Source organism: Anolis sagrei, chromosome 3 (assembly GCF_037176765.1).
Source record: "Anolis sagrei isolate rAnoSag1 chromosome 3, rAnoSag1.mat, whole genome shotgun sequence".
NCBI classification, from domain to species: domain Eukaryota; kingdom Metazoa; phylum Chordata; class Lepidosauria; order Squamata; family Dactyloidae; genus Anolis; species Anolis sagrei.
The window spans coordinates 19597106-19622653 of NC_090023.1; the positions used below are offsets into that span (position 1 = coordinate 19597106).

Below are 25548 nucleotides of genomic sequence, written 5' to 3' on the forward strand. Positions count from 1 at the left end.
TTTTAGCCTTTAGGAAGCAATGATTTACACAAGTTCTGACTCCTAGTAAATTGTAATGTGGTGGTACAGCGTGAATCAGTCTGTAGGTGCTTTTGCATGGGAGGTGTCTAGATGTATATACAAAATGGAAGACAATGCCTCTCTGAAATCAGTTTCTGGTCTCTCAAAAACAACTGTCTCCAGCCTGAGCTGGAAATATAAACCCTGAAGAATTCCTACATGGAAGATCATTGAAAGCCTCAGGTTAGCCTTTCTGGGTGGTGTAAAAAAAGAAAAATGGAGAAAGGCAAGAGGAGAGGAGATAAATATACTAAATACACAAATAAATGACTCCCAGCTGAGTAAGTCAAGAGGCTTGCTTGTCACATTTATATGCTTAATTCCTCCAATAAGCTCAGTGTACACAGCTCTCCTTATCCACATTTTTAACCTCATAATAGTCCTGTGGGATACATTGCAAAAGAGAGGAAAAGAAAAAGTTTGTCTTAAATGTACCCACTGTTCATAGAATCATAGAGTTGGAAGAGATCTCATGGGCCATCCAGTCCAACCCCCTGCCAAGAAGCAGGAATATTGCATTCAAATCACCCCTGACAGATGGCCATCCAGCCTCTGTTTAAAAGCTTCCAAAGAAGGAGCCTCCACCACACTCCGGGGCAGAGAGTTCCACTGCTGAACGGCTCTCACAGTCAGGAAGTTCTTCCTCATGTTCAAATGGAATCTCCTCTCTTGTAGTTTGAAGCCATTGTTCAAATCACTTCATCTATCTCCCCCTGTTTTCAAGGTCTGGTTATCAAAGCCGAGGTTGGAGATACAATTTTGGTTACTTTTGCTAATAAAGCAGACAAAAACCACAGCATGATGCCTCATGGTGTAGTTTTCAGCAAGTCATCAGAAGGCGCCACTTATGAGGATGGTGAGTTGGAAATATTGTTCCTTGTCTATTTATTAATTTGTCTTATCATATTTATGTTCCAATCACTTTTATGGGACACAATGGCTTGCATAAAATGGGTTTTGGAGAGCTACAAAGGCAATATAGTGGGCCTTCCAAATCTGTGGGATATAGATCTGCGATTTCCAGTGCCTGCAGGTTATCATGTCTGATATTACTAATTGGACACATTATTTGGTGATACTTCATTGATATCTGGGTTCTTGGATACAATTCAAATAATTGACAGTCAAGAACTGTAGTCAGCAGTAGCAGATAAAGGTAAAGGTTTCCCTTTGACATTAAGTCTAATCGTGTCTGACTCTAGGAGATGGTGCTCATATCCATTTCTAAGCTAAAGAGCAGGTGTCATCCGTAGACACCTTCTAGGTTCATGTGGCCAGCATGACTGCATGGAGTAGCATTATCTTCCCGCCAGAGCGGTACCTACTTATCTACTCACATTTGCATGTTTTCAAGCTGTTAGGTTGGCCAAAGCTGGGCCTAACAGCAGGAGCTTACCCTGCTCTCCAGATTCAAACCACCAACCTTTTGGCAATAGGTTGGTGGTTCAACGATCAATGTGTGTTCTATTGGCTTAACATTTCTGGAGATTAATTTATCTTTATGTTTTTCAGGATATGAAAAGCATGGAGCCCATGTGAAACCTGGTGCGATCTTTGAATACAAATGGAGAGTTCCTGAAAGTGTTGGTCCAACAGACAATGATCCGCCTTGCCTCACGTATCTATATTATTCGGCAACTGATCCTGTGATGGATACCCAATCCGGTCTTGTGGGACCTCTAATAATCTGTAAAAAGGGTTCTCTGGAACCTGATGGCTCACAGGTAAACGTCTTGATGGTTTTCCGCCTGGATACATTACAATGAATAAGTGTATGCTGAATTTGCTATCAAGATATTATATTGATTAGGCTCACTGGAAATGAAAAAAAATTAACCATTGCTTTGCTGGAACAGGGTAAACCTCATGGAAAAATTCAGGGTTTTGCTTCCTAAAACAGCATTTTAATGCTGTTTTAACATAATTTAAGTAATATGACACCACAGAAATTAGGGAAATATAGAAATACAAATACAAAATGCTGGAAATGTGATGAAATAGAAGGATCATATTACCACATGTGGTGGTCATTCAGTAAAACGAAAAACTATTGGAAAAAATACAGAAAAATACAGGAAATATTAGAAATAAAAATTTCCATAAAACCAGAAATCTTTCTATTGGGAATGCACGAACTAAAAATAGATAAAAACACATTGTTATTATTACAAACTATAGCAGCAAGAAACTGCTATGCAAGACTTTGGAAAAACAAAGAAATCCCAGAAGAAGAAGACTGGATGATAAAAATACAGGAGGAAACAAACAAGGACATCTAATCACCTCCCAACAAATGTTTGCTCTAGGCACTGTCAGGCCATTATATGCTAATCAAGGTGGTCAGTTGAAACATTCACACCTAGCTCCAGCAGACAAGAGTCCTTTGACTCACCCTGGTCATTCCACAGTATATAAACCCTTTTTCCTAGTTCCAACAGACCTCACTACCTCTGGGGATGCTTGCCATAGATGCAGGTGAAATGTCAGGAGAGAATGCCTCTAGACCATGGCCATATAGCCCGAAAAAACCTACAACAACCCAGTGATTCCGGCCATGAAAGCCTTCGACAATACAAAAATACAGGACTTAAGAAATATAGGCAAACTCACATATCTAATCTCCAAAAATAAGGGTAATCCCAGGAAAGGGACTGACTGGAACCAAGATGCAGAATACTTAAAATGAAATAAAAATAAAATATTTATATGAGGAAGAAGAGAATATATATCAAGACAGAAAAAGCAAAAGAGAGGGAGAGAGAATAAAACGCAAGAGGGAAGGAAGGAAAAAGTAGAAATCTCAAAGAAGATACCCGGGAGTCAAGAAATATACTTTTGTTTTTAACCTCCTCCTCCTCCGCCTCCTTCTCTCTCTCTCTCTCTCTCTCTCTATATATATATATATATTCTATAACCACTTTTATATCTCCTTTTTTTCTTTTACTCTTTCTTCTTCTCTCTTCTTAGATTTTTTCTTTTTTTTCTTTCATTCCTATCTTTTATATACCTACCCACACACACATAGTTTTTCTCTCCATCTTTTAATGTTTTTAACAAACCAAAACAAAGTCTATACTGACTTGGTCAACATCCAGGATAAAAAGAACCATGGTGGATGCTGCATTGTTGTTGTTGTTGTTGTTATATTTTCTACTGCAATGCTACTTGCAGTGCTAATGTGTATTAACTTAATTTTTAAATGTTTAATTTTAATATATTTTAACTTTGTTACTCAAAGGCATTGAATGATTGCCAAATGTAAAACTGCTTTGAGTCCCTCTCGGGGTAGAGAAAGGCAGGGTACAAATAGAGTAAATAAATGTATACTTTTTTCCTGTTTCCAGCTTCCTTTTTTAGTATGTATTTTGTTTTCTCTTTTTTCCCACTTTCAGAAAGGAATAGACAAAGAATTCTACTTGCTCTTTGCAATCATTGATGAAAATCTGAGTTTCTATCTTGACAAAAACATTGAAGCATTTGCTGGCGACCCCTCAAAGGTTAATAAAGAAGATGAGGATTTCCAAGAATCCAACACAATGCATGGTAAGAAGAGGGTTGGGTGCTTTTTTAGGGAGTAGGATGCTAAATGTTTTTGGATATTACAAAGCAAAAGTCCCCATTTTGGAAAAGGAACTGGGATACCAAAGAGTGAAGAGACTTTTCTGTTCCCAAGTCCACTTCAGGGCTTATTTGAATGTTAAAGGAGCTATCCAAAGTTCTGAATTCATTTTCCAGACAGGGCTCAGCAATCCCTTTAACATTCAAATAAAAATATGGAATATATCCACTCTCCCACTGTCATGAGAGACCTCAACTGCTACTAGTACTATTGGAGACTGAAATGAGGTAGGTTTGAAATTCATGGGGTTGCCATAAGTCAACATGCCAGCTGAAAGCACGCATATACCCACAAATGTGTTTGTACTACAATAAATTCTCATTGTTCACATTTCAATAACTATTTCCAGTTAGGGCTGGTGGCTCGAATGTTAGTGGAATAGTACATTTAATATGAGTTTTATCTGAATTTAAAAGAAGGTGTTGCAATTGCTGAATCCCACACATCCTCCTTGGATAAGTTCTTAAAGGTACAGGAGGGGATTCATTCTGCCACTGACAGTAGAGTCACCAGTATAGTTTCTCTTTGCATTCTTTTATGCTTCAGAAATATCTTTCTGTTCTTTGGTGTGTGTGTGTGTGTGTGTGTTTGTTTGTTTTTTTGATGGAGATATAACTGCAGATGCTCATAGTTTCACATCTTTCTTTTTCCAAAATGAGACCTCACTTTCACTTTAGTGACCAAACAAAGGCTGCTCCTAATTTGATTTTTACATTAGAAACTTTCAAATTTGTTTGAGAAGTTTACATATGAGAGAGAGAGACATAGAAGTTGACAAATGACCTTACACACATCTGGAATAGATCATGCTCCCAAGTGTTGCAATGAGTTGATTTCTGGCTTTTTTCATCCGCATTGTGTTTTTATCGAATAAATATCCATGAACCCATTCAGAGGTGATTTCATGATACTAAAACAGTGTTTCTCAACCTGGAGGTTGGGACCCCTGGGGGGGGGGGTCATGAGGGGGTGTCAGAGAGGTCACCAAAGACCATCAGAAAACACAGTGTTTTCTGTTGGTCATGGGGGTTCTGTGTGGGAAGTTTGGCCCAATTCTATCATTGGCGGGTTTCAGAATGCTCTTTGATTGTAGGTCAACAATAAAAGCCAGCAACTGCAACTCCCAAATGTCAAGGTCTATTTTCTCCAAACTCCAACATTGTTCACATTTGGGCATATTGAGTATCCATGACAAATTTGGTCCAGATCCATCACTGTATGAGTCCACAGTGCTCTCTGGATGTAGGTGAACTGAAACTCCAAAACTCAATGCACACCAAACACTTCCAGTATTTTCTGTTGGTCATGGGAGTTCTGTGTACCAAGTTTGGTTCAATTCCATCATTGGTGGAGTTCAAAATTGCTCCTTGATTGAAGGTGAACTATAAATCCCAAGAACTACAACTCCCAAATGACAAAATCAATCCCCCCAACCCCACCAGTATTCAAATTTGGGCATATCAGGTATTGGTGCCAAATTTGGTCCAGTGAATGAAAATACATCCTGCATATCAGATATTTACATTACGATTCATAACAGTAGCAAAATGACAGTTACGAAGTAGCAATGAAAATAATTGCTGAGGATCTGTATTATAGGATTGTGGCATTAGGAAGGTTGAGAACCACTGTGCTAAAGAATCACGAAATCAGGCCTGTGTTTAAAGAGTTTCAGGTTGCCAATTTTAATGCAGTAATGCAGTATGCAGCCCTCCAGATGTTGGTGAACTGTAAACATCTATTCCTGACCATTGGCTAAGGCTACTGGGAGATGCAATTCAACATCTGGTGTGCCATAGTATTCCTATACTTGCTCCAAAAGATGATCAGTCCTTTCCCCTGTTTCTGTCCAAAGAGACTCTGAAAGGACAGCAGTGAAGGTTGTGATATCACATGGATAACTGCTGAGATGTCAAAAATAAAGTTTCCATTGCTACAATTACATTTAATTACTATGATACATCTTAATTATTTGGCAGTAAATTAACAGTAAGTGCACAATTAGAGTAATATCTGTATATTGTTATAGAACTCCCATTTCCGCTCACAGTCATGCAGCAACTCACTCTACGCAGGTGCCAAGGCATGCATTAAATGGGTTGCATTAATCACATACAGTACTGTCTAATGAAGGATAAATAGAAACTTCACTGAAACTGATGTTTTGAACTCATGACAAATTTACAGCATGGGTTTCTTCCCATGTGCATACCATCAACTCATTTCATATGTTTTTGGAAAATTACCAAAATTGTCCAATGACAAGTGGTCATAAGATGGCTGTTGGGATGAAAATGCCGACGAAAGACAGACTAAACAGGGATGGAACCTGGAACAAACACCTTCCAATGTTGTTGCATGTTTCTTTGCAATGTTCTGCTTGTGTGAATGTACAGAATTACGAGGGTTGAATGAAAAGTAATGCCTCCACCTTCGTAACTCCTCAACAGATGGCTGTACTGGTATGCGGCAGGTACTGGCTTGTTCAGTAGACTCTCCTCTACAGTTCTATTTTGGCAGGAAGCCTTAGCATTGAACGGTTGTGTTGTTAAAGTATGAAGTATGGAACCCTGCACAGACAGTCGGTCAATGCAACGTGCAGTCATTGAATTCTTGACAGCAGAAGGTGTCACCCCAAAGGAGATTCATCAGAGAATGCAAGCTGTTTATGGTGATTGTGTTGATGTGAGTACTGTGTGTTATTGAGTGAGAAAGTTTAAAGATGTTGAGGTAGGAACATCTGACTTGTATGACAAACAAAGAGTTGGACGTTCTATGACAGCAACCACTGAGTTTCACAAGCAAAAGGTGGACAGATGGATGCAGGATTATTGTCGTATCACTCAGAGAAATTTTAAGCATAATCGGCATTTCACAAGAATGTGTGGGTCACATCACCCTATGACATCCTCCATACAATCCAGATTTAGCACCGTCTGACTTCCATCTGTTCCCAATAATGAAAGAAGATCTGCAGGGACATCATTATGCTTCTGATGAAGACATTGAGAGAACTGTGAGATGCTGGTTGCGGAAACAGAGTGTCGACTGCTTCCATGATGGCTTCAGAAAACTTGTTCATCGTTGGCAGAAATGTATCCAATTGTCTGGTGATTATGTGGAAAAGTGAATAGTGGTAGTTAAAGAGCACATTCTAAGGATTATTTCTGCATTTGATTTATTAAAATATTCCTATCCAAACCCAAGTAATGAAGGTGGAGGCGTTACTTTTCATTCAACCCTCACACAGTCTTCCACATTCACTTGTATTAGGGGCACAAGATGCCTATAAAAATGAAATGAATGTGAATAAAGAAATAACTTCTTTAAAGTCTGAGAGCACCGCTCTCTAGGAATTTCTAGGTCTTCCAGCATGACTCTGCAGTCAACTTCTGCTGGAAGCTGACCCATACAATCTCATTGGATGACTGAGAGATTCCTAGGAAAGTGTTCTCTTTCGAAATCTTTGGGTCTGTCAGCATGACTGCAGGAAGTTCCACGCTGAAGTCCTTAGAGATTCTGAGAGAGAACATTTAAAATAAAATTCATGAATATTCAAATCTGCAAAAATTAAAACCACAAATGTGGAGGGACAACTGTACATCCAAAAGTCTTCTTATATAAGTATTTTATCTTCTTCTTTTCAGCTGTCAATGGTTACCTATATGGCACCATGCCCGGCCTCAAGATGTGCAAAGATGACAAGGTTTCCTGGCATATGATTGGGTTAGGTTCTGAAACCAACATGCATGGTATCCATTTCCAAGGAAACACCATTCGTTTGGGTGGCACAAGGAGGGATACGCTTACTTTGTTCCCTCACACCTCAACAACAGCCCTGATGCAGCCGGACCAAGTAGGTAGGTTGTCGGAGTAGAATGGATATATCTATTTTTCCTCATGGCATTAAGCGCATTGAAAATTCTAGCGTAAATACACATTTCCTGGTTATAAAAAGCGAAAACATTTTCGGACACTATAAGTAGTTTTCCAAACTCTGTGTAGTGAGTCGGCCATAGTGCGTAGGTGTGTCACACCAGCTTATGAGTTCATGTGAAATAAGCAATGAATCCTATATTTTAAAAAATAAATATGAAAGGTTTTTATGAGATATGTTGCGTCCCCATATATTTCATTATTACAATTTATGTATGAGTCCATGGAGCCGCCAGTGGTGCAATAGGTTAAACCACTGAGGTGCTCGACTTGCTAATTGAAAGGTCACAGACTTGAATCCAGGGGGCAGGGTGAGCTCCTGCTGTTAGCCCCAGCTTCGGCCAGCCTAGCAGTTCAAAAGCATGCAAATGTGAGTAGATCAATAGGTACTGCTCCGGCGGGAAGGTAACGGTGCTCCGTGCAGTCATGCCATCCACATGACCTTGGAGGTATCTATGGCTCTTCAGCTTAGAAATGGAGATGAGCACCACACCTCAGAGTTGGACACGACTGGACTTAATGTCAGGGAAAAACCTTTACCTTTACTATGTGTCCATATATCTTATAAGGGGTTGGTTTAACCAGTTTGCTGCTAAAACTGAATTACTGTGTGACAAATGTGACACTAACATGAAATGTTTGGAAAGTTCTGCTGTTGGTACTTGTTACGTTAAACTCTAATTTCAGCCTATAATTGAAATTGAAATTCCTGAGGCAAAAATTAAAGCACAAAAAACATAGAATGTGATTTAAATGTTAAAACTGACTGGGTAGGCCTGCTGAAAGAGATAGGTTTTCAGTTGCATCTTCACATATACATGCATCAGTCTATAGAGACTTCACTCCATGTATCTGATGAACTAGGCTTGAATGTATGAAAGTATATGATGAAATGTCTCATTCTCCAAGGTCCCCCTTCTCCCACTTTGACATCTTACATGAATGCATTCACATACTTTTTCAACACATCAATTCACCTTGGTCTTTCCCATGTAAACCACTTTACTTTCCTGTTGCAGTGCATGGTGTCTTAGATAGCAATCTTGTGAGCATGATGTTTTATTTTTCTGAACAGTTCTTGGAAACTGAAGATGTGGGCATAAAAACGGAAACAGTGACAATGACCTTCATGTTAGCATGATGAAAAAATATCATGACTTTCTTTTCAGGAACTTTCCAAGTGGTTTGCACAACCTTTGATCATTTTACGGGTGGAATGAAGCAGCTGTATGAAGTCAGGCCCTCCGGGAAGATGTTGCCAAATGGGGAATATTACGGGACAATGAGAACGTATTATATTGCTGCTGAAGAGATAGAGTGGGACTATGCTCCTGACAAGAACTGGACAGAGGGAATGAGCAAGGACAGGTACCGACAAATAGTGATATGCTTCCAGGTTAAAGAGCATTTGCATCTGAATAAAAATGCGTAGTATTGCAGGGTTGTATTGAAGAATCATGTTGAATCCTCTGTGTTCAACATGACTAAAACAATTAAGTATCGAGCTATTGCCATGAGCATTTAAATGCCAAGTATCAACATATTTTCATACCTTTTTGTTGTCAAAGGCTTTATGGCCGGAATCACTGGGTTGCTGTGAGTTTTCCGGACTGTATGGCCATGTTCTAGAAGTATTCTCTCCTGAAGTTTCACCCACATCTATGGCTGGCATCCTCAGGGGTTGAGGGGTCTGTTGGAAACTGGCGAAATGTCAGGAGATAATGCTTCTGGAACTTGGCCATACAGCCCGAAAAATACACAACATCTCATACCTTTGTTCTGCTAAATTTTTAATTCTCTTCATTTTCTAATAACTTCCAAGTCTCACACGTGTATATCTGAATCTTGGTGAAGATCTCATGGGGACAAAGTACAAGAAGGTGGTTTACAGAGAGTACGAAAACGGAGAATTCGCAGAGCAGAAAACGAGAACCGCAAAGGAGCAACATCTTCAGATTCTAGGTGAGACTCTGTTTTGTGAACAAGAAATGATTTTAAAAGCGTGTTCCTTGGGAACATTTAAGAAACACTTGCAGCACAACTTTATGCACGTCTATTCAGAAATAAGAACTTCTGACCAGCAAAAATTACTTCCATGTTAATACATATATATTTGCTATCTCAATATGAAGGGGTTTCCATGGAATGTAGCTATGGGAGATAAAGTGGGATCATAGTGTTTTAACTTTTGTTTCCGGTATTTTAATATGTGTATGTTTTAATATGTGCTTTGATGCTGTTTATCTCTGTTTCAATGTGTGATTTTACAGATGTGCTTGAGTATGTTGTGACCTGCTTTGAGCTGAAACACAGTTCTGGGCTTAATTTTGTTCAACATCTTTATTAATTGCTTAGATGAAAGATTAGAAGGCATGATCCTCAAGTTTGCAGATGACACCAAATTGAGAGGGATAGTTAATACTCCAAGAGACAGGAGCATAATTACAAACAATCTTAACAATTTAGAGAGATGGATTTTTTTTTTTGTCATGTCAGGAGCGACCTGAGAAACTGCAGGTTGCTTCTGGCGTGAGAGAATTGGCTGTCTGCAAGGACGTTGCCCAGGGGACACCTGGATGAATTGATGTTTTTATCATCCTTGTGGGAGGCTTCTCTCATGTCCCCGCATGAGAAGCTGGAGCTGATAGAGGGAGCTCATCCACCTCTCCCCAGATTTGAACCTGCGACCTGTCAGTCTTCAGTCCTGCTGGCACAGGGGTTTAACCCACTGCGCCACCGGGGACTCCATGGAGAGAGATGGATCAAAACTAACAAAATGAAGTTCAACAGTGACAAATGCAACATACTCCACTTAGACATTAAAAATGAAATGCAAAGATACAATATCTGGCTCAACAGCAGGACATATGAAAAAGATCTTGGAATCCACCTGGGCAAAAGCTTTAAAAGCCAATGGAATTTTGGCCTCCATAAATAGGAGTATAATGTCTAGATCCAGGGAAGTCATGCTATTCTGCCTTGGTAAGACCACAGCTGGAATACTGTGTCCAATTCTGGGTACAGCAGTTGAAGGGAGATGTTGACAAGCTGGAAAGTGTCCAGAGGAGGGTGACTAAAATGATCAAGGGTCTAGAGAACAAGCCCTATGAGGGGCGGCTTAAAGAACTGAGCATGTTTCGCCTTCAGAAGAGAAGACTGAGAGGTGACATGTTGAGGGCAATGTATAAATATGTGAGGGGAAGTCATAGGGAGGAAGGAGCAAGCTTGTTTTCTGCTGCCCTGGAGACTAGGACATGGAACAATGGCTTCAAAATACAGGAAATTATAAAGAGCTTCCTAACTGTAGGAGCTATCCAGCAGTGGAACTCTCTGCCTCAGTGTGTGGTGGAGGCTCCTTCTTTGGAGGCTTTTAAGCAGAGCTGGATGACCATCTGTCACTGGTGCTTTGAATATGATTTTCCTTCTTAGCAGAGGGTTGGACTCGATGGCTCACAAGGTCTCTTCCGGCTCTAGGAGTCTATGATTCTGTTGCTCTTTTTAAACTATCTAGTGAGGATAGATGTTGGCCACCTTGAGTCCCCATGGGGAGAAAGGCAGGATATAAATAAAGATAATGATGATAATTAATATTAATGACAACAATAACAAAATGAAAGCATACAGGTATAAAAATATTAAAGTGTAATTAAAGCATATATGATTTAAAAGCTTTGAAAAATATGAAATAAAAGACAAAAAATCAGCAAAGCAACCTATAAACAGCAGAACATTAAATGTCCTTGTATTGCATTCTTAGAAAGCCTTTTGGAACACTGAGAGTGAGAAAGTCAGCTCTTCTGAGCAGGGTGTGTGTCACTTGTCTAAGTCACTTGTTGCCGTTTGGCAACTCTATGTATATCATAGGGTTTTCTTAACCAATGAATACTCAGAGATATTTTTTCCAGTTCCTTTCTCTGAAATCTAGTCTACAGCACCTGGCATTCATAGGTGGTCTCCTATCAAAGTACTAACTAGGGTTGGTTCAGCTTAGTTTCCAAGATCGGATGAGATCTGGTGCATTTAGGATGTTGTTGTTTATTCGAGTTGCCTGTGGGCTGAGTGGGGCAGTATACAAATGTAGCAAATAAATAAATAATAAATATTCATTCCGTCGCTTCCAACTTTTTGTGACCTCGTGGACCAGATCACACCAGAGCTCCCTGTCGGCTGTGGCCACCCCCAGCTCCTTTAAGGTCAAGCCAGTCACTTCAAGGATACCAACCATCCATCTTGCCCTTGGTCAGCCCCTCTTCCTTTTTCCTTCCATTTTCCCCAGCAGCATTGTCTTCTCCAAGCTTTCCTGTCTTCTCATTATGTGACCAAAGTACTTCATCTTTGCCTCTAATATCTTTCCCTCCAATGAGCAGTGAAGCATTATTTCCTGGAGTATGGACTGTTTGATCTTCTTGTGGTCCAAGGCACTCTCAGAATTTTCCTCCAACACCATTGTTCAAAAGCATCTATCTTTTTTCACTCAGCCTTCCTTATGGTCCAGCTCTCACATCCACATGTTACTATGGGGAATACCTTTGCTTTAACTATGCAGATCTTTGTTGCCAGTGTGATGTCTCTACTCTTCACTGTTTTATTGAGGTTGGTCATTGCTCTCTTCCCAAGAAGTCAACGTCTTCTGATTTCCTGGCTGCAGTCTGTGCCTGCAGTAATCTTTGTGCCTAGAAATACATGATAATTTAGGATAATTTTGCCATTTTGTCTGAGTAGGTTCAAAAGGAGTAAGCTGGCATATTTCCTTCATACCAAGCCCAATTAACATTGGTGCAGTTGCTTTCCAAGTAGCCTTACCCAGAAACTTCATTAATTTCTTCCAGAACAGTTGTGTTATACTAATTTAGATTGCAAAATAGATTTCAAGAGTTATCCAGCAATTTGGGAGTAAGATCCATTGAACCCAATGGATTATATTTCCACGAAAACACACAAAATTACGTTGCCTATCAGTACATCATTGGAAAAATCATGCAATTGAAAATCATACACCTCATACAGTTGAGGGGTGAGTTAACTGACCTGAAATTAAATTATGTGCTTGTTTTCTATTGCTTGCTTTTTGACACTATGTAAGTCTTGATAACTGCCTCTTGTCCTTTTACTTAGGACCACTGATCCATGCAGAAGTCGGTGACTCAATACTAATTATATTTAAGAACAAAGCTAGTAGGCCTTATTCGGTATCAGCACATGGTGTAGAAGAAGGAGGAGGAACTGGGAGTAAAGCACGTGTCACGATGCCAGGTATACTATGGGGACACCAACCTTCGTTTTTGCAAGTAATTAAGGACAGTCTTATTCAAAGATTTCCTTTAAAATTCTTTTCTTTGCGGCTGGATTAGATGACCTTGTAGCATCTTCCAGCTCTAAGATGGCATCATCTTAGATCTCCTGGACTCACTGCTGACGCTTGAGTCTCAGGTGTTGGCCGGGAGGGCCTTTGCACCAGCTGTGATCATACCTCGAAAAGCCTGACTTGGCCATGGTGGTCCGTGCCTTAGTTACATCCAGAATGGACTACTGCAATGCACTCTATGTGGGGCTGCCTTTGAAGACAGTTCGGAAACTGCAACTAGTGCAAAGGTCAGCTGCCAGATTACTCTCTCTTTCTCTCTTTTGCTTTCTTGACTTTTCAAAATCTACATTTACCAGGAGATATTAGCACATACCGGTGGAATGTCCCACTCAGATCAGGTCCAGATGTCTCTGATCCTAATTGTATCACTTGGGTTTACTACTCAACGGCGGATTTTGTAAAGGTAAGTGAGACAGAATAACATGTCTGTCTTGTGCTTTTCGAGAAAGTTATTGTTTGCTTTCAGGTTCTTTCCAAAGTACTCTTGAAAATCTTTCTGAACGTAAACCTGCCTTATCCACCAGAAATGGGGAGGAGAGGCATGACGTGGATTCCATCAGAAACAAATCTTCAGACATAGCTTCAACTCATTGCATGAATTCATGTCATGTAATGAATTGCAGTTCAATGAACACTCAAGGCTATATTGTAAAAAGGAGCTTTTGGAAGAAAGGTATCTTCTGGTTAATTTGCATCTCGAAAGGACAAATGCCGTTATAATAGTCACTCCATTTTGCATTTCTTAAGTGAAAGTCTTGAGATTGTGATTCATATGTATTTATATTTTTTTAAAGACTCACTTTGAAGAAACTTTACAATTCAAAAAACCTTGGGGGGGGGGAGATAGATTAATGTGTCTGATTTCAAGTGGGAACACAATTCCATTTTCTGACAGATATCTAGACTGTTTATGTAGAATAAAGTCCTATTATTTAGCTGCTTGTGCTCTTTCTATTTGTGCTTGGTGTTCATACAGTGTTTCCTAAATGTTAGGCCGGATCCAGGCAGGCCTTTATCTCAGGAGAATCCATATTTTAAAAAACGTGGATTTTCAAGGGGGGCTGTCCACACCCACCCCAGAAAGTGCGCGCTTTCTGGGTTGTGTGTGTAGACATTATCTCGAGAGTAGCCTAAGAGAACATCTGGAGGCCCTACCCCTCTCCCTCAAGCCCCAAGACCCCTTAGAAAAGTAATAAAAACTTACCTGGCCTCCATTGCAAGCTTCGGCCAGCTCTCCCAGCACGTAGAAATGACACGGCAGGACAGTGGGGGGGATTTTCCTCCCCCCCCCCCCCGCTCCCTTGGCACATCATTTCTACACACTGGGAGAGCTGGCCAGACTTGTAATGGAAGCCAGGTAAGTATTTATTACTTTTCTAAGGGGTCTGGGTGCTTGAGGGGAGTGCGTAGAAATGACGCGCCAAGAGAATGGGGGAAAGGAGGAAAATCCCCCCTCCCCCCGCTATCCTGGCATGTCATTTCTATGCACTGGGAGAGCCAGCTGAGACTTGCAATGGAGGCCGGGTAAGTATTCATTACTTTTCTAAGGGGTCTGGGGGCTTGGGGGGAGGGGGTATTCCCACAGTTTACTGGGCTTATTTAGCCCAGTAAACTGTGGAAATACTGTCTGGACTGCAGTATTCTGCAGTCTAGAACCGGAAATAGTGGATTTATCCTGAATTATTTTGATAGTGGATTTATCCAGGAAGGCACAGAATTAATCCACTATCAAATTAATTCTCTACAAACCAGGGTTTTCCTGGTTTGTAATGAATTAATTTGGAACTGTCCTGAACGCTGTCTGGACAAGCCCCTCTTTTATTGCGGTAGATACTGCAATAAAGATCCTGTCTGGACAGGCCCTTAGTGTTCTATCTAAGGTAACACCGCGATATTTAGGATGGAAACATTGAATTCTTGGCCATCCCAGGTAATTTTCAATTTAGTTCTCTCTCCCCCCCCCCCCCCAATGATTCAATAATCATCATCACTGAATTATGACAAGCTATGCTTTTTAAAAATGGCAATCACTTAGTATGGATATGTCGTGGATTCATCAGTTTTTTTTATGATCGTATGACATATCCAATTGCAGTGACTGCCAATTTTTTAAAACATAGCTTATCATAATTCAATTATGTTCAATACTCTTAATTAGATATATATATATATATATATATATATATATATATATATTCAAAAACAACTGCAGTAGAATAGAATACTTTCCTATATTTTAAGTGTTATTTTCTGATTTGCTCTTTCTCTTCTCTTTTCCAGGATATGAACAGTGGCTTGATTGGACCACTTGTAATTTGCAGGAAGGGAATATTAAATGGAAAGGGTTTAAGGACAGATATCGATCGTGAGTTTGCTCTTCTTTTCCTGATCTTCGATGAAAACAAATCCTGGTACCTGGATGAAAACATTGAGAAATATCTACATAAAGATCCTAAAGAATTCAGCCCTACTGATGACTTCATAGAAGGGAACAATATGCATGGTATGTTACTTAGCATATAAAGGAAGAATTTTACTGTGAAATATATAATATGCTGGTATGGCTGTACCAGGAGCTCCAACTTCTTTTCCTTTCTATTGAGTGTTTGCATGTATTCCAAGGTTTCATGCATTTTGCAATAAGGTGGCTTCCCTTGGTTTGCAATTATAGGGCCAATGACCCATCAATCATCATTAGGTTCTTTAGTTCTGCCCCTTCTTCTGGGTTTAAGAGGGAAAAGGGGGACCTCTAGTTCAGTTCACACAGAGAAGCCTTTCATACAGGACGTGAATCAGTTCCACCTGTAGAAAGCTTTGTCTTTTACAGCTCTTTGCTGGGGAAATTCAGTCCCACAGCTCTACAGAGAAGCATAGCTTTTTGCTGGGGGAATCCAGTCCCACAGCTCTACAGCCAGCTTTCGCTGGGAATTGAGAACTTTCTTTTCTCTGGGAAATCTACAAAAGGACTCTGTTTGGTAAGGACCACTCACGGCAGCCATAATGCAATTTGGACCAGGTGTAGGGGCCCACGTCAGCAGAGCCTAAGACACATTGCCCAGGTAGAGGTCAAGAAACAGTTAATGAAGATAGTTGCCTGTCCCTTGTGGACAAGATTAAGAAAGCCACCAGTTGATTCAAAGCCTTCAAGTATTTGTTTGATTTATTGAAGACCTAAGCACTAATAAAGAACTTTGTTAAACTTTCCAAGTTTCTAAAGACTTTGTTTAGGGAAATCCAAAGGGCCTCTAATCCGAGGCACCCCCTGCGTCCCGTTGGGCATACAGACCATGTCCTGTCTACAGACCTTTTCACAGGCCCGCCCAGCGCATGACAGCACATATATACCTAACCCTGAGCAGAGTAGATCAGTTGAATCAGTTGAATTTACCTTTCTGTTGACTCGCTATTCAAGAATTAATTGAATGGATTTGCTGTAGTTGGGGCTAACCAACAGGATTCTAGCCATTGTTTTGTGAAACAGACTACTAACTGGAGCGAATTACAGGGAACGGTCAGCCTCCCTGTTTAAGGAACTCCATTGGCTGCCATTCATTTTATGGTTATCACCTACAAAGCCCAGAACAGTTTGGGACCCACCTACCTTTGTGATTGCATTTCCTCCTACAAATCTGCGCAATCCCTTTGATCTTTGGGGGAGGCCCTCCTCTCGCTCGTGCCTCCATCACAAGTGGAGATTAACCTCATTGTTTATCCCTCCCGAGTCTCTCACTAGACACAGCACTTTATCTACCTATCTCACCCACAGGTTTTACAATTTTTACCTTTCACATTTGGCCCAGCTCACCCTCGTTAATCCTTGTACTGTTTTATACTCTGTTTTATTATGTTACTAGCCGTCCCCTGCCACGCATTGCTGTGGCCCAGTTTGGTGATCTGGAAAATAAAGTAATGACAAAGAGTTGGTTTCTAATATATGCAATTTCTTTATGCTTGCGGGTAAACAGCACTTCTTGCTGTTTCTTTGTCAGTGTTGACGTGGAGATTGTTTGGTTTGCCTACTCTGGAACATGGAACATATTATTGTCCTTCTTTAGGGGTCACTTTCAAATATATGATACTATATCTGTGTGTATGTGAATCATATATAACTATCTATATCTATGGCTGGATGGCTCTTTGTCAGGAGGGCATTGATTACGTTTTCTTGCCCTGGTGAAGGGAGTTGGACTGGATGGCCTTAAGTATTTTCTTTTGGTCATCAAGGTTCTGTGTGGGAAGTTTGTCCCAATTCTGTCATTGGTGGGGTTCAGTATGCTCTTTGATTGTAAGTGAACTATAAATTCCAGTAACTATAACTCCCACATGTCAGGGTCTATTTTTCCCAAACTCCATCTGTGTTCATATTTGGGCATATGGAATATTCGTGCCAACTTTGGTCCAGATCCATCATTGTTTGAGTCCACAGTGCTCTCTGGATGTAGGTGAACTACAACTCCCATACTCAAGGTCAATGCCAACCGAACCCTTCTGGTGTTTTCTGTTGGTCATGGGAGTCCTTTGTGCTAAGTTTGGCCCAATTTCATCATTGGTGGAGTTCAGAATGCTCTTTGGTTGTATGTGAACTATAAATCTGAGCAACTACAACTCCCAAATGACAAAATCAATTTTTTGAGTGAAGGACATACATTGGGTTGTTAGGTGTCTTGTGTCCAAATTTGATGTCAATTCGTCCAGTGGTTTTTGAGTTCTGTTAATCCCACAAATGAACATTACATTTTTATTTATATAGATTGTCACTATTTTATTATATTACCGTGTTATTGTTTAGCATTTTTACTTGTGTTGTCATATGTTTTCTTTTATTTTGCCTTATTGTAATTGCTCGGGCTTGGGCCCATGTTAGCTGCCCCAAGATGGTGGCAAGGTACAAATAAAGTTATTATTATTATATTATGTTGAATTTAGAATTTAGATGTAAACAACATTCTTGCTGCTTTCCTCCTGCTGCAGCTCTTGAAGTCTGATCTTAAGTGGTCAGGAGATCCTCTCAAATAGCCTAATATGTGGTACAGAGAACTGTGGTTGTGGAAATATCATACCTTCCATTCATAGAAGATGTACTTTGTATTCTAGGCAGCTATTTCATTGAGAAGGTTCTCTGTATCTGAACATACTTGCTCTCAGTATGTAGCAACACATAGGTAAAGCTGTTCACTCCTTGCAAACATCTTCCTTAATTCTTTCAGCAATTAATGGGAAGATCTATGGGAATCTCCATGCCTTAACCATGAATGAAGGGGAAACAACCAACTGGTACCTGATAGGAATGGGAAATGAACTTGACCTCCATACTGTCCATTTCCATGGAGAGAGCTTTCTCTTCAAGGTCAGTATAAAACAAGGCAGATCTCCTACCTTGGAAATCGCTATGGGCTGAATGGGGCATGGCCCCAATTCTGGCATTAATGGGTCCTCAATGGAGGTTTCAGTTAGCAGTTTGTCTTGTCCCCATGGTGAAAGAGGTACAATCAGTGGCTCAACCTTGATTGGAATTCAATCACTGATTGCAAGCCAGGCTTCTCCAGATAGCCCAATAGTCCTAATAAATGTTGGGCTACTGAGTTGGGTGGCTTGTAGGGTTATTTCCTCCTCTACATCCAATCAGGGCTCATCCATGCTCAGAAATAAACCAGAGTTTCATCATTGTCTTTCTTTTTTTGCTTGATGTGTGGTATAGGTAGGATTTCTTCCCATCCCTAAAATTATTGTGGAAGACGAGAGCCTATAGGAAACCATTCTCAACCTGGGGGTCGGGACCCATGGGGGGATCATGAGGGAGGTGTCAGGGGGTTGCCAAAAACCATCAGAAAACACAGTGTTTTCTCCTGGTCATGGGAGTTCTATGTGGGAAATTTGATCCAATTTGATCATTGGTGGGGTTCACAATGCTCTTTGATTGTAGGTCAACTATAAATCGCAGCAACTACAACTCCCAAATGTCAATGTCTGTTTTCCCCAAAATCCACCAGTGTTCACATTTGGGCATATTGAGTATTTGTGCCAAGTTTGGTCCTGATCCATCATTGTTTGAGTCCACAGTGTTCTCTAGATGCAGGTGAACTACAACTCCAAAACACAAGGTCAATGCCCACCAAACCCTTCCAGTATTTTCTGTTGGTCATGGGAGTTCTGTGTGCCAAGTTTGGTTCAATTCCATGATTGGTGGAGTTCAAAATGCTCTTTGATTGTAGGTGAACTATAAATCCCAGCAACTACAATTCCCAAATGACAAAATCAATCCTCTCCAACCCCAACAGTATTCAAATTTGTGCATATTGGGTATTTGTGTCAAATTTGGTCCAGTGAATGAAAATACTTCCTGCTTTTCAGATATTTACTATTCAAAACAGTAGCAAAATTACAGTCATGAAGTAGCAACGAAAATAATGTTATGGTTGGGGGTCACCACAACATGAGGAACTGTTTTAAGGGGTCATGGCATTAGGAAGGTGGAAAATCAATGCTATAGGAGAACCTCTTTAGCAAAGGTGACACCCCATTTCAACATATTGTTATTAGAGCAATTCCCCATAAGGAACTGAAGCAATGGAGCCAGAAATGAAGATTCATCTCTGCCCATATTGGGATTGAATATAACAAAACAAAACCAGAAAACTAACCACTGTCTTAGTTTTCAAAAGTCATGGGTCAGCCTAGTAATTCATCAGAAAAAGGTTGCAACAGGTCATACATCACATCAATTTTGCTAGACATCCCAAAAATTCAGGTACAACCCTTAGCAAATCCAGCTTTTGGTCAGTCAGGATGACTCCTGAGAGAGTATACTTTCTATTCTTAAAAATAGAATAGTTTGGGCAGTCAGGCTGCTCTTTTCCTCCATAGAGCTGGGGGCATTGGGGCAGGAGGAACAACGTACTCTCGGGAAGTCTTGTTAGATCTGTTATGCAACTGTTTCACAAGCACAATTTATCATGATGCAATTTTTCACTCCTCTTCTTGTGTTTCTGGACAATATGCTTTCATCTTTACTTTTTTCCACAATTCAAAGATGGTGTGCAGAAGTGAAACAGAGCTCTATGCATAACTGGTCTTCACATGTTTGATTTGCACACTCACTTTTGTGTGGATGTGGAGACGCTACAGAAATCTGGAATTATTACTTCACAGAATTCCAGATCTTTGTAAAAGCAGAATGCAATCATTTTGCAAGCTATGAGTGGTGGTGGCACAATGGGTTAAACCCTTGTGCCAGCTGGACCTGAAGGTTGGGTTGCTAACCTCAAGGTTGCCAGTTTGAATCTGCGAGACAGGGTGAGCTCCCTTCTGTCAGCTCTAGCTTGCAGGGACATGATAGAAGCTTCCCAGCAGGATGGTAACACATCTGGGCATCCCCTGGGCAATTGCCGTATATTCTCAAGTTGCTTATGACACGATAATATTTTTTTTGTTGCTAGCTTTGACTTACTAGAAATGCAAAACCTTAACCATGTTTTCATATACACAGATGGATCATGAGCACAGAGGAGACGTATATGACCTTTTCCCTGGGACTTTTCAGACTATTGAGCTTCTAGCATTTAATCCTGGCACATGGCTTCTCCATTGCCATGTCCATGACCACATTCGGGCTGGGATGGAGACAACTTACACCATCTTGAAGTCAGGTAATAGAATTTGGTAAATGCAAGTTGTGACATATGGGGAGTAAATGAGATGTAAAATCTAGTGACTTGAGTTTTCTCCTACAACTTTGAAGACCAGGGTTCGATTCGCTGTTCATCCATGAATGAGTCATACACTCTCCATCCAGAAGACCATGATAGATTTGCCTTAGGGTTGCCAAAAGTCAGAAATAGCATGAATAACAACAAAAAAATGAGCAGTAGATGGAGGAACATACAGCCTTCCTAAATAATATTTCTAATATTTTTGCCTCCACCAGTAGGAAATGTTTTACAATTAGTTTGAAGGGTTGTTTGTCCATTCACTAGGATTATTCATTGTGCAATTTGTTTCTTACTGTAGTCTAGAGCAATAGACTTGGAACCAAAGAGAATAATGAAAGTGATGCATCTGCTATACTGACTCATGTTTTCCCCATATTGTTAGAGGGCTGAAAAGCCATGAGTAAATGTGGCACATTGATAGAGGATTGAGTCATCTTTATACTGCAAGACACAGAAAATGACTTAGGATGCATATACACTGCCCTATATCCCAGAACCTGATCCCAGATTATATGTTTTGAACAGAGTCTACATTGCCAGATATTCTGGGATTAGCAGATAATTGGGGATCAAATCTAGTGTAGATCCAGCCATATATTGCCACTGAGAGACACGTTTTTGCAAAAAGCGGAACGCTGGCTCCAGTATTATGTAATATCCTCCTATGGGATATGGGGAAAGGGTACATTTGTCTCTTTCTGTATCACTTTTCTCCATGACATGTGGATGTTTTTTTCCCCACTGAGCCTTTATGAGCTGTAGTAGATGTGAAGCATACTATTGAACATGAACTAAACTCAGGCTGAATTGAGATAAGATGGAGACCCTGTGAGAGAATGGCTCCCGGCTTTAGGAATTGGTATACCGTATATGCCCGAGTATGAACCAACCTGAATATAAGCCAAGGCACCTGATTTTACCACAAAAACTGGGAAAACGTATTGACTCGAGTATAAGCCGAGGGTGGGAAATGCAGCAACTACTAGTACATTTCAAACTAAAAATAAATACCAATAAAATTCCATTAATTAATCAGTAGGTTAAATGTTTTTAAATATTTACCGAATTTCAAAGAAAAATAGTAAACTAGCTCTGCAAATGAAAAAGTAGGGTCAACAAAAACAATATGGCATCAACAAAAAATTATAATAATAATACTAATAATCATAAAACTTCATTTGTATCCTGCCCTATCTCCCTATGGAGACTCAGTCCGGCTTCCAACATAGTAACAGGCAAACATTCAATGCCTATATAATCAATATAGAACTACATATAGATCTATAATTATGTATACTAATTTCACATGTGCTTTCCCACCTGAAATATTTGCAAATCCTCTCTCTCTATATATGTGCATTTCCCTCCTGCAATATTTGCAAGCCCTATATATCCATATCTATCTGTCTGTCTGTCTGTCTGTCTACCTATAGACATCTCTCTCTATATAGATAATTATATCTATATTAAATTTGCAAATACTTGCAAACATGTGAGGGGGAATTCATATACATATATATATATATATATACACACACACACACACACACACACACACACACACACGCATACACATGTATACACACACACAAATATAGATATATAAGGTAAAGGTAAAGGTAGTCCCCTGACATTAAGTCCAGTCATGTCTGACTCTGGGGTGTGGTGCTCATCTCCATTTCTAAGCCGAAGAGCCAGCTTTGTCCGTAGACACCTCCAAGGTCATGTGGCCGGCATGACTGCATGGAGCGCCGTTACCTTCCCGCCGGAGCGGTACCTATTGATCTACTCACATTTGCATGTTTTCGAACTGCTAGGTTGGCAGAAGCTAGGGCTGACAGCGGAAGCTCACGCCGCTCCCCGGAATCGAACCTGCGACCTTTCGATTAACAAGCTCAGCAGCTCAGTGCTTTAAACCACTGCGCCACCGGGGGCGTATATATATATACTGGGGGTGTATATATAGATATATACACACAGAGATATACAGATATATAGGTACCTCTATATATTTTTGATATCTATATAGATATAGGTATGTATAGATATATAGATATAGATGGAGATATAGATTGAGCCTCTGGTGGTGTAGTGGGTTAAACCCTTGACCTGCTTGCAGACTGAAAGGTGGCAGGTTTGAATCTGGGGAGCAGTGTGAGCTACCGCTGTTAGCTCCAGCTTCTGCCAAACTAGCAGTTTGAAAACATGCAAATGTGAGTAGACCAATAGGTACCGCTCCATTAGGAAGGTAATGGTGCTCCATGCAGTCATGCCAGTCACATGACCTTGGAGGTGTCTATGGACAACACCGGCTCTTCGTCTTAGAAATGGAGATAAGCACCAACACCCCCAGAATCAGACATGACTGGACTTCATGTCAAGGGAAAACCTTTACCTTTACTATATCTATATAGGATTTTCAGAGACTTACAAACGTGTGAGGGGAAAATTCATATATAAAAGCAATGTATACATATCGATACAGATATACAGGTACATGGAAATCTCTAGACATCTGTATGTATATAGGATTTGCAAATACCTGCAAGCATGTGAGGAGAAAATTCATAAATAAAATTAATGCAGATAGATAGATAGATAGATAGATAGATAGATAGAATATATAGGTACATAGGGATTGCAGAGGCGTGCAGGGGGAAATATATTTTATTTATTTTTTATTTCTGCTACTTATACCCCGCCCTTCTCACCCCCGAGGGGGGACTCAGGGCGGCTTACAAAGAAGGCACAATTCGATGCCCTTATACAAATACATACAAATATAAAACAGTAATTAATAATTAACAGATTAAAAACATCAATATATAGCACCATAGCACAACAGTAAGCAATCTCATGGTCAGTGTTTCGCGTTCCATAGGTCCAATAGGTTAAAATAGGTTCCTACAATATTTGCCCTTCATTATGGTCCTTCTTTTTAGCTGCCAGAGTTTCCGAAAGCCTGGTCCCACATCCAAGTTTTCAGCTGTTTCCTGAATGAGAGAAGGGAGGTCGCTGTTCTAATCTCCCCGGGGAGTGAGTTCCACAGGCGGGGGGCCACCACTGAGAAGGCCCTGCTCCTCGTCCCCGCCAGTCTCACTTGCGATAAAGGCGGGGTCGAGAGCAGGGCCCCCCCAGAAGATCTTAAACTCCGAGGTGGTGTGTAGAGGGAGATCCGTTTGGACAAGTACACTGGGCCGGAACCGTATAGGATTTTATAGGTCAAAACCAGCACCTTGAATTGTGCTCGGAATTGGATCGGCAGCCAGTGGAGCTGGCATAACAGGGGGGTGGTGTGCTCCCTGTATGCCGCTCCGGTGAGCAATCTGGCTGCCTCCCGTTGGACTAGTTGAAGTTTCCGAGCAGTCTTCAAGGGCAACCCCACGTAGAGTGCGTTGCAGTAATCCAGCCGGGATGTGACAAGAGCGTGGACCACCGTGGCCAGATCCGACTTCCCAAGGTACGGGCGCAGCTGGCGCACAAGTTTTAATTGTGCGAAAGCTCTCCCGGCCACCGCTGAGACCTGAGGTTCCAGGCTCAGCGGTGAATCCAGGATCACTCCCAAGCTGCGAACCTGCGTCTTCAGGGGGAGTGTAACCCCGTCTAACACAGGCTGTAACCCTATACCCTGTTCGGCCTTACGACTGACCAGTAGGACCTCTGTCTTGTCTGGATTCAACTTCAATTTGTTAGCTCTCATCCAGTCCGACACAGCAGCCAAGCACCGATTCAAAGTCTGGACAGCCTCCTTAGTGACAGGTGGAAAGGAGTGACAGATTTGGACATCATCTGCGTAGAGATAACATCTCATTCCGAAACTCCGAATGATCTCCCCCAGCGGCTTCATGTAGATGTTGAATAACATCGGGGACAGAATTGAACCCTGTGGGACTCCACACAACAACGGTTGTGGGGCCGAACAGGTGTCACCCAACGACACCTTCTGAGACCGACCCTCAAGGAAGGATCGGAGCCACCGCAGAGCAGTGCCCCCGAGCCCCATATCCATGAGGCGTCCCAGAAGGATACCGTGATCGACGGTATCGAAGGCCGCTGAGAGGTCCAGCAGAACTAACAGGGACACACTCCCCCTGTCAAGTTCCCTGCGCAGATCATCTACCAAGGCGACCAAGGCTGTCTCAGTACCATGTCCCGGCCTCTCCTATCTGTAGGAGAGCTTAACAAATATTTCAGGGGGAAATACTTTTATAAGATTAATGAATATTCCTAACTTGCAAGGACTTCTCTCGAGCAAGCAAGGGAAGATTTGGAAAAGAAAACACACTGATAAACCAGGCAAAGAGGGGAGAGAAATCAATAATATATTTCGAGCAATGGTCTCCATGTTCCTCTGCTTGGCTTGACCCCATTATTAGCCAAGGATGGCTTTTTCTGCCCAAAACAAGGGCTGAAAAGCTCAGCTTATCTTTGAGTATGTATGGTATTTACTTTTTCCAGATGGAGTCACAATCCCCAAAAGGGACAGACCTATCATTTATTAATACTCACATTTCTTTTATTCACATGATGTAGGACGCGTAGCTGCAACCACAGTGTCCGATCCAATTACTATCAATAGCAAGACTGCTGGAAAAGGTACGTCTTTGGCCTCCATTCAGACGGTTTGCAAAGCAGTACATTCAACAAATTATACAATACAAGTCTGGATTAAAATGTATATCTATTTATTTATTTACAATGTTTATATTCCGCCCTTCTTACCCTTCAGGGGACTCAGGGCGGATTACAATGCACATATACATGGCAAACATTCAATTCCATTTAAACATACAACATATATAGACCGACACAAGGGCAATTTAACATTCCAGCTTTTTCTGGCTTCATGAGGGTATTCT

At 40.9% G+C, this 25548-nt stretch overlaps 1 protein-coding gene across 1 annotated transcript in view; it reads left to right on the forward strand.

Moving 5' to 3' along the window:
- The window catches only part of HEPHL1 (hephaestin like 1), a 51530-nt gene that overhangs the window by 23031 nt on the left and 2951 nt on the right, over nt 1-25548 (forward strand). Inside the window, exons 8-19 of the mRNA XM_067466527.1 lie at nt 785-916; nt 1573-1784; nt 3453-3603; nt 7327-7539; nt 8785-8983; nt 9438-9577; nt 12731-12868; nt 13277-13383; nt 15261-15483; nt 18188-18327; nt 20467-20626; nt 25223-25285. Coding sequence (XP_067322628.1) covers nt 785-916; nt 1573-1784; nt 3453-3603; nt 7327-7539; nt 8785-8983; nt 9438-9577; nt 12731-12868; nt 13277-13383; nt 15261-15483; nt 18188-18327; nt 20467-20626; nt 25223-25285 — 1878 coding nt within the window. The remainder of the gene's footprint in view (nt 1-784; nt 917-1572; nt 1785-3452; nt 3604-7326; nt 7540-8784; nt 8984-9437; nt 9578-12730; nt 12869-13276; nt 13384-15260; nt 15484-18187; nt 18328-20466; nt 20627-25222; nt 25286-25548) is intronic.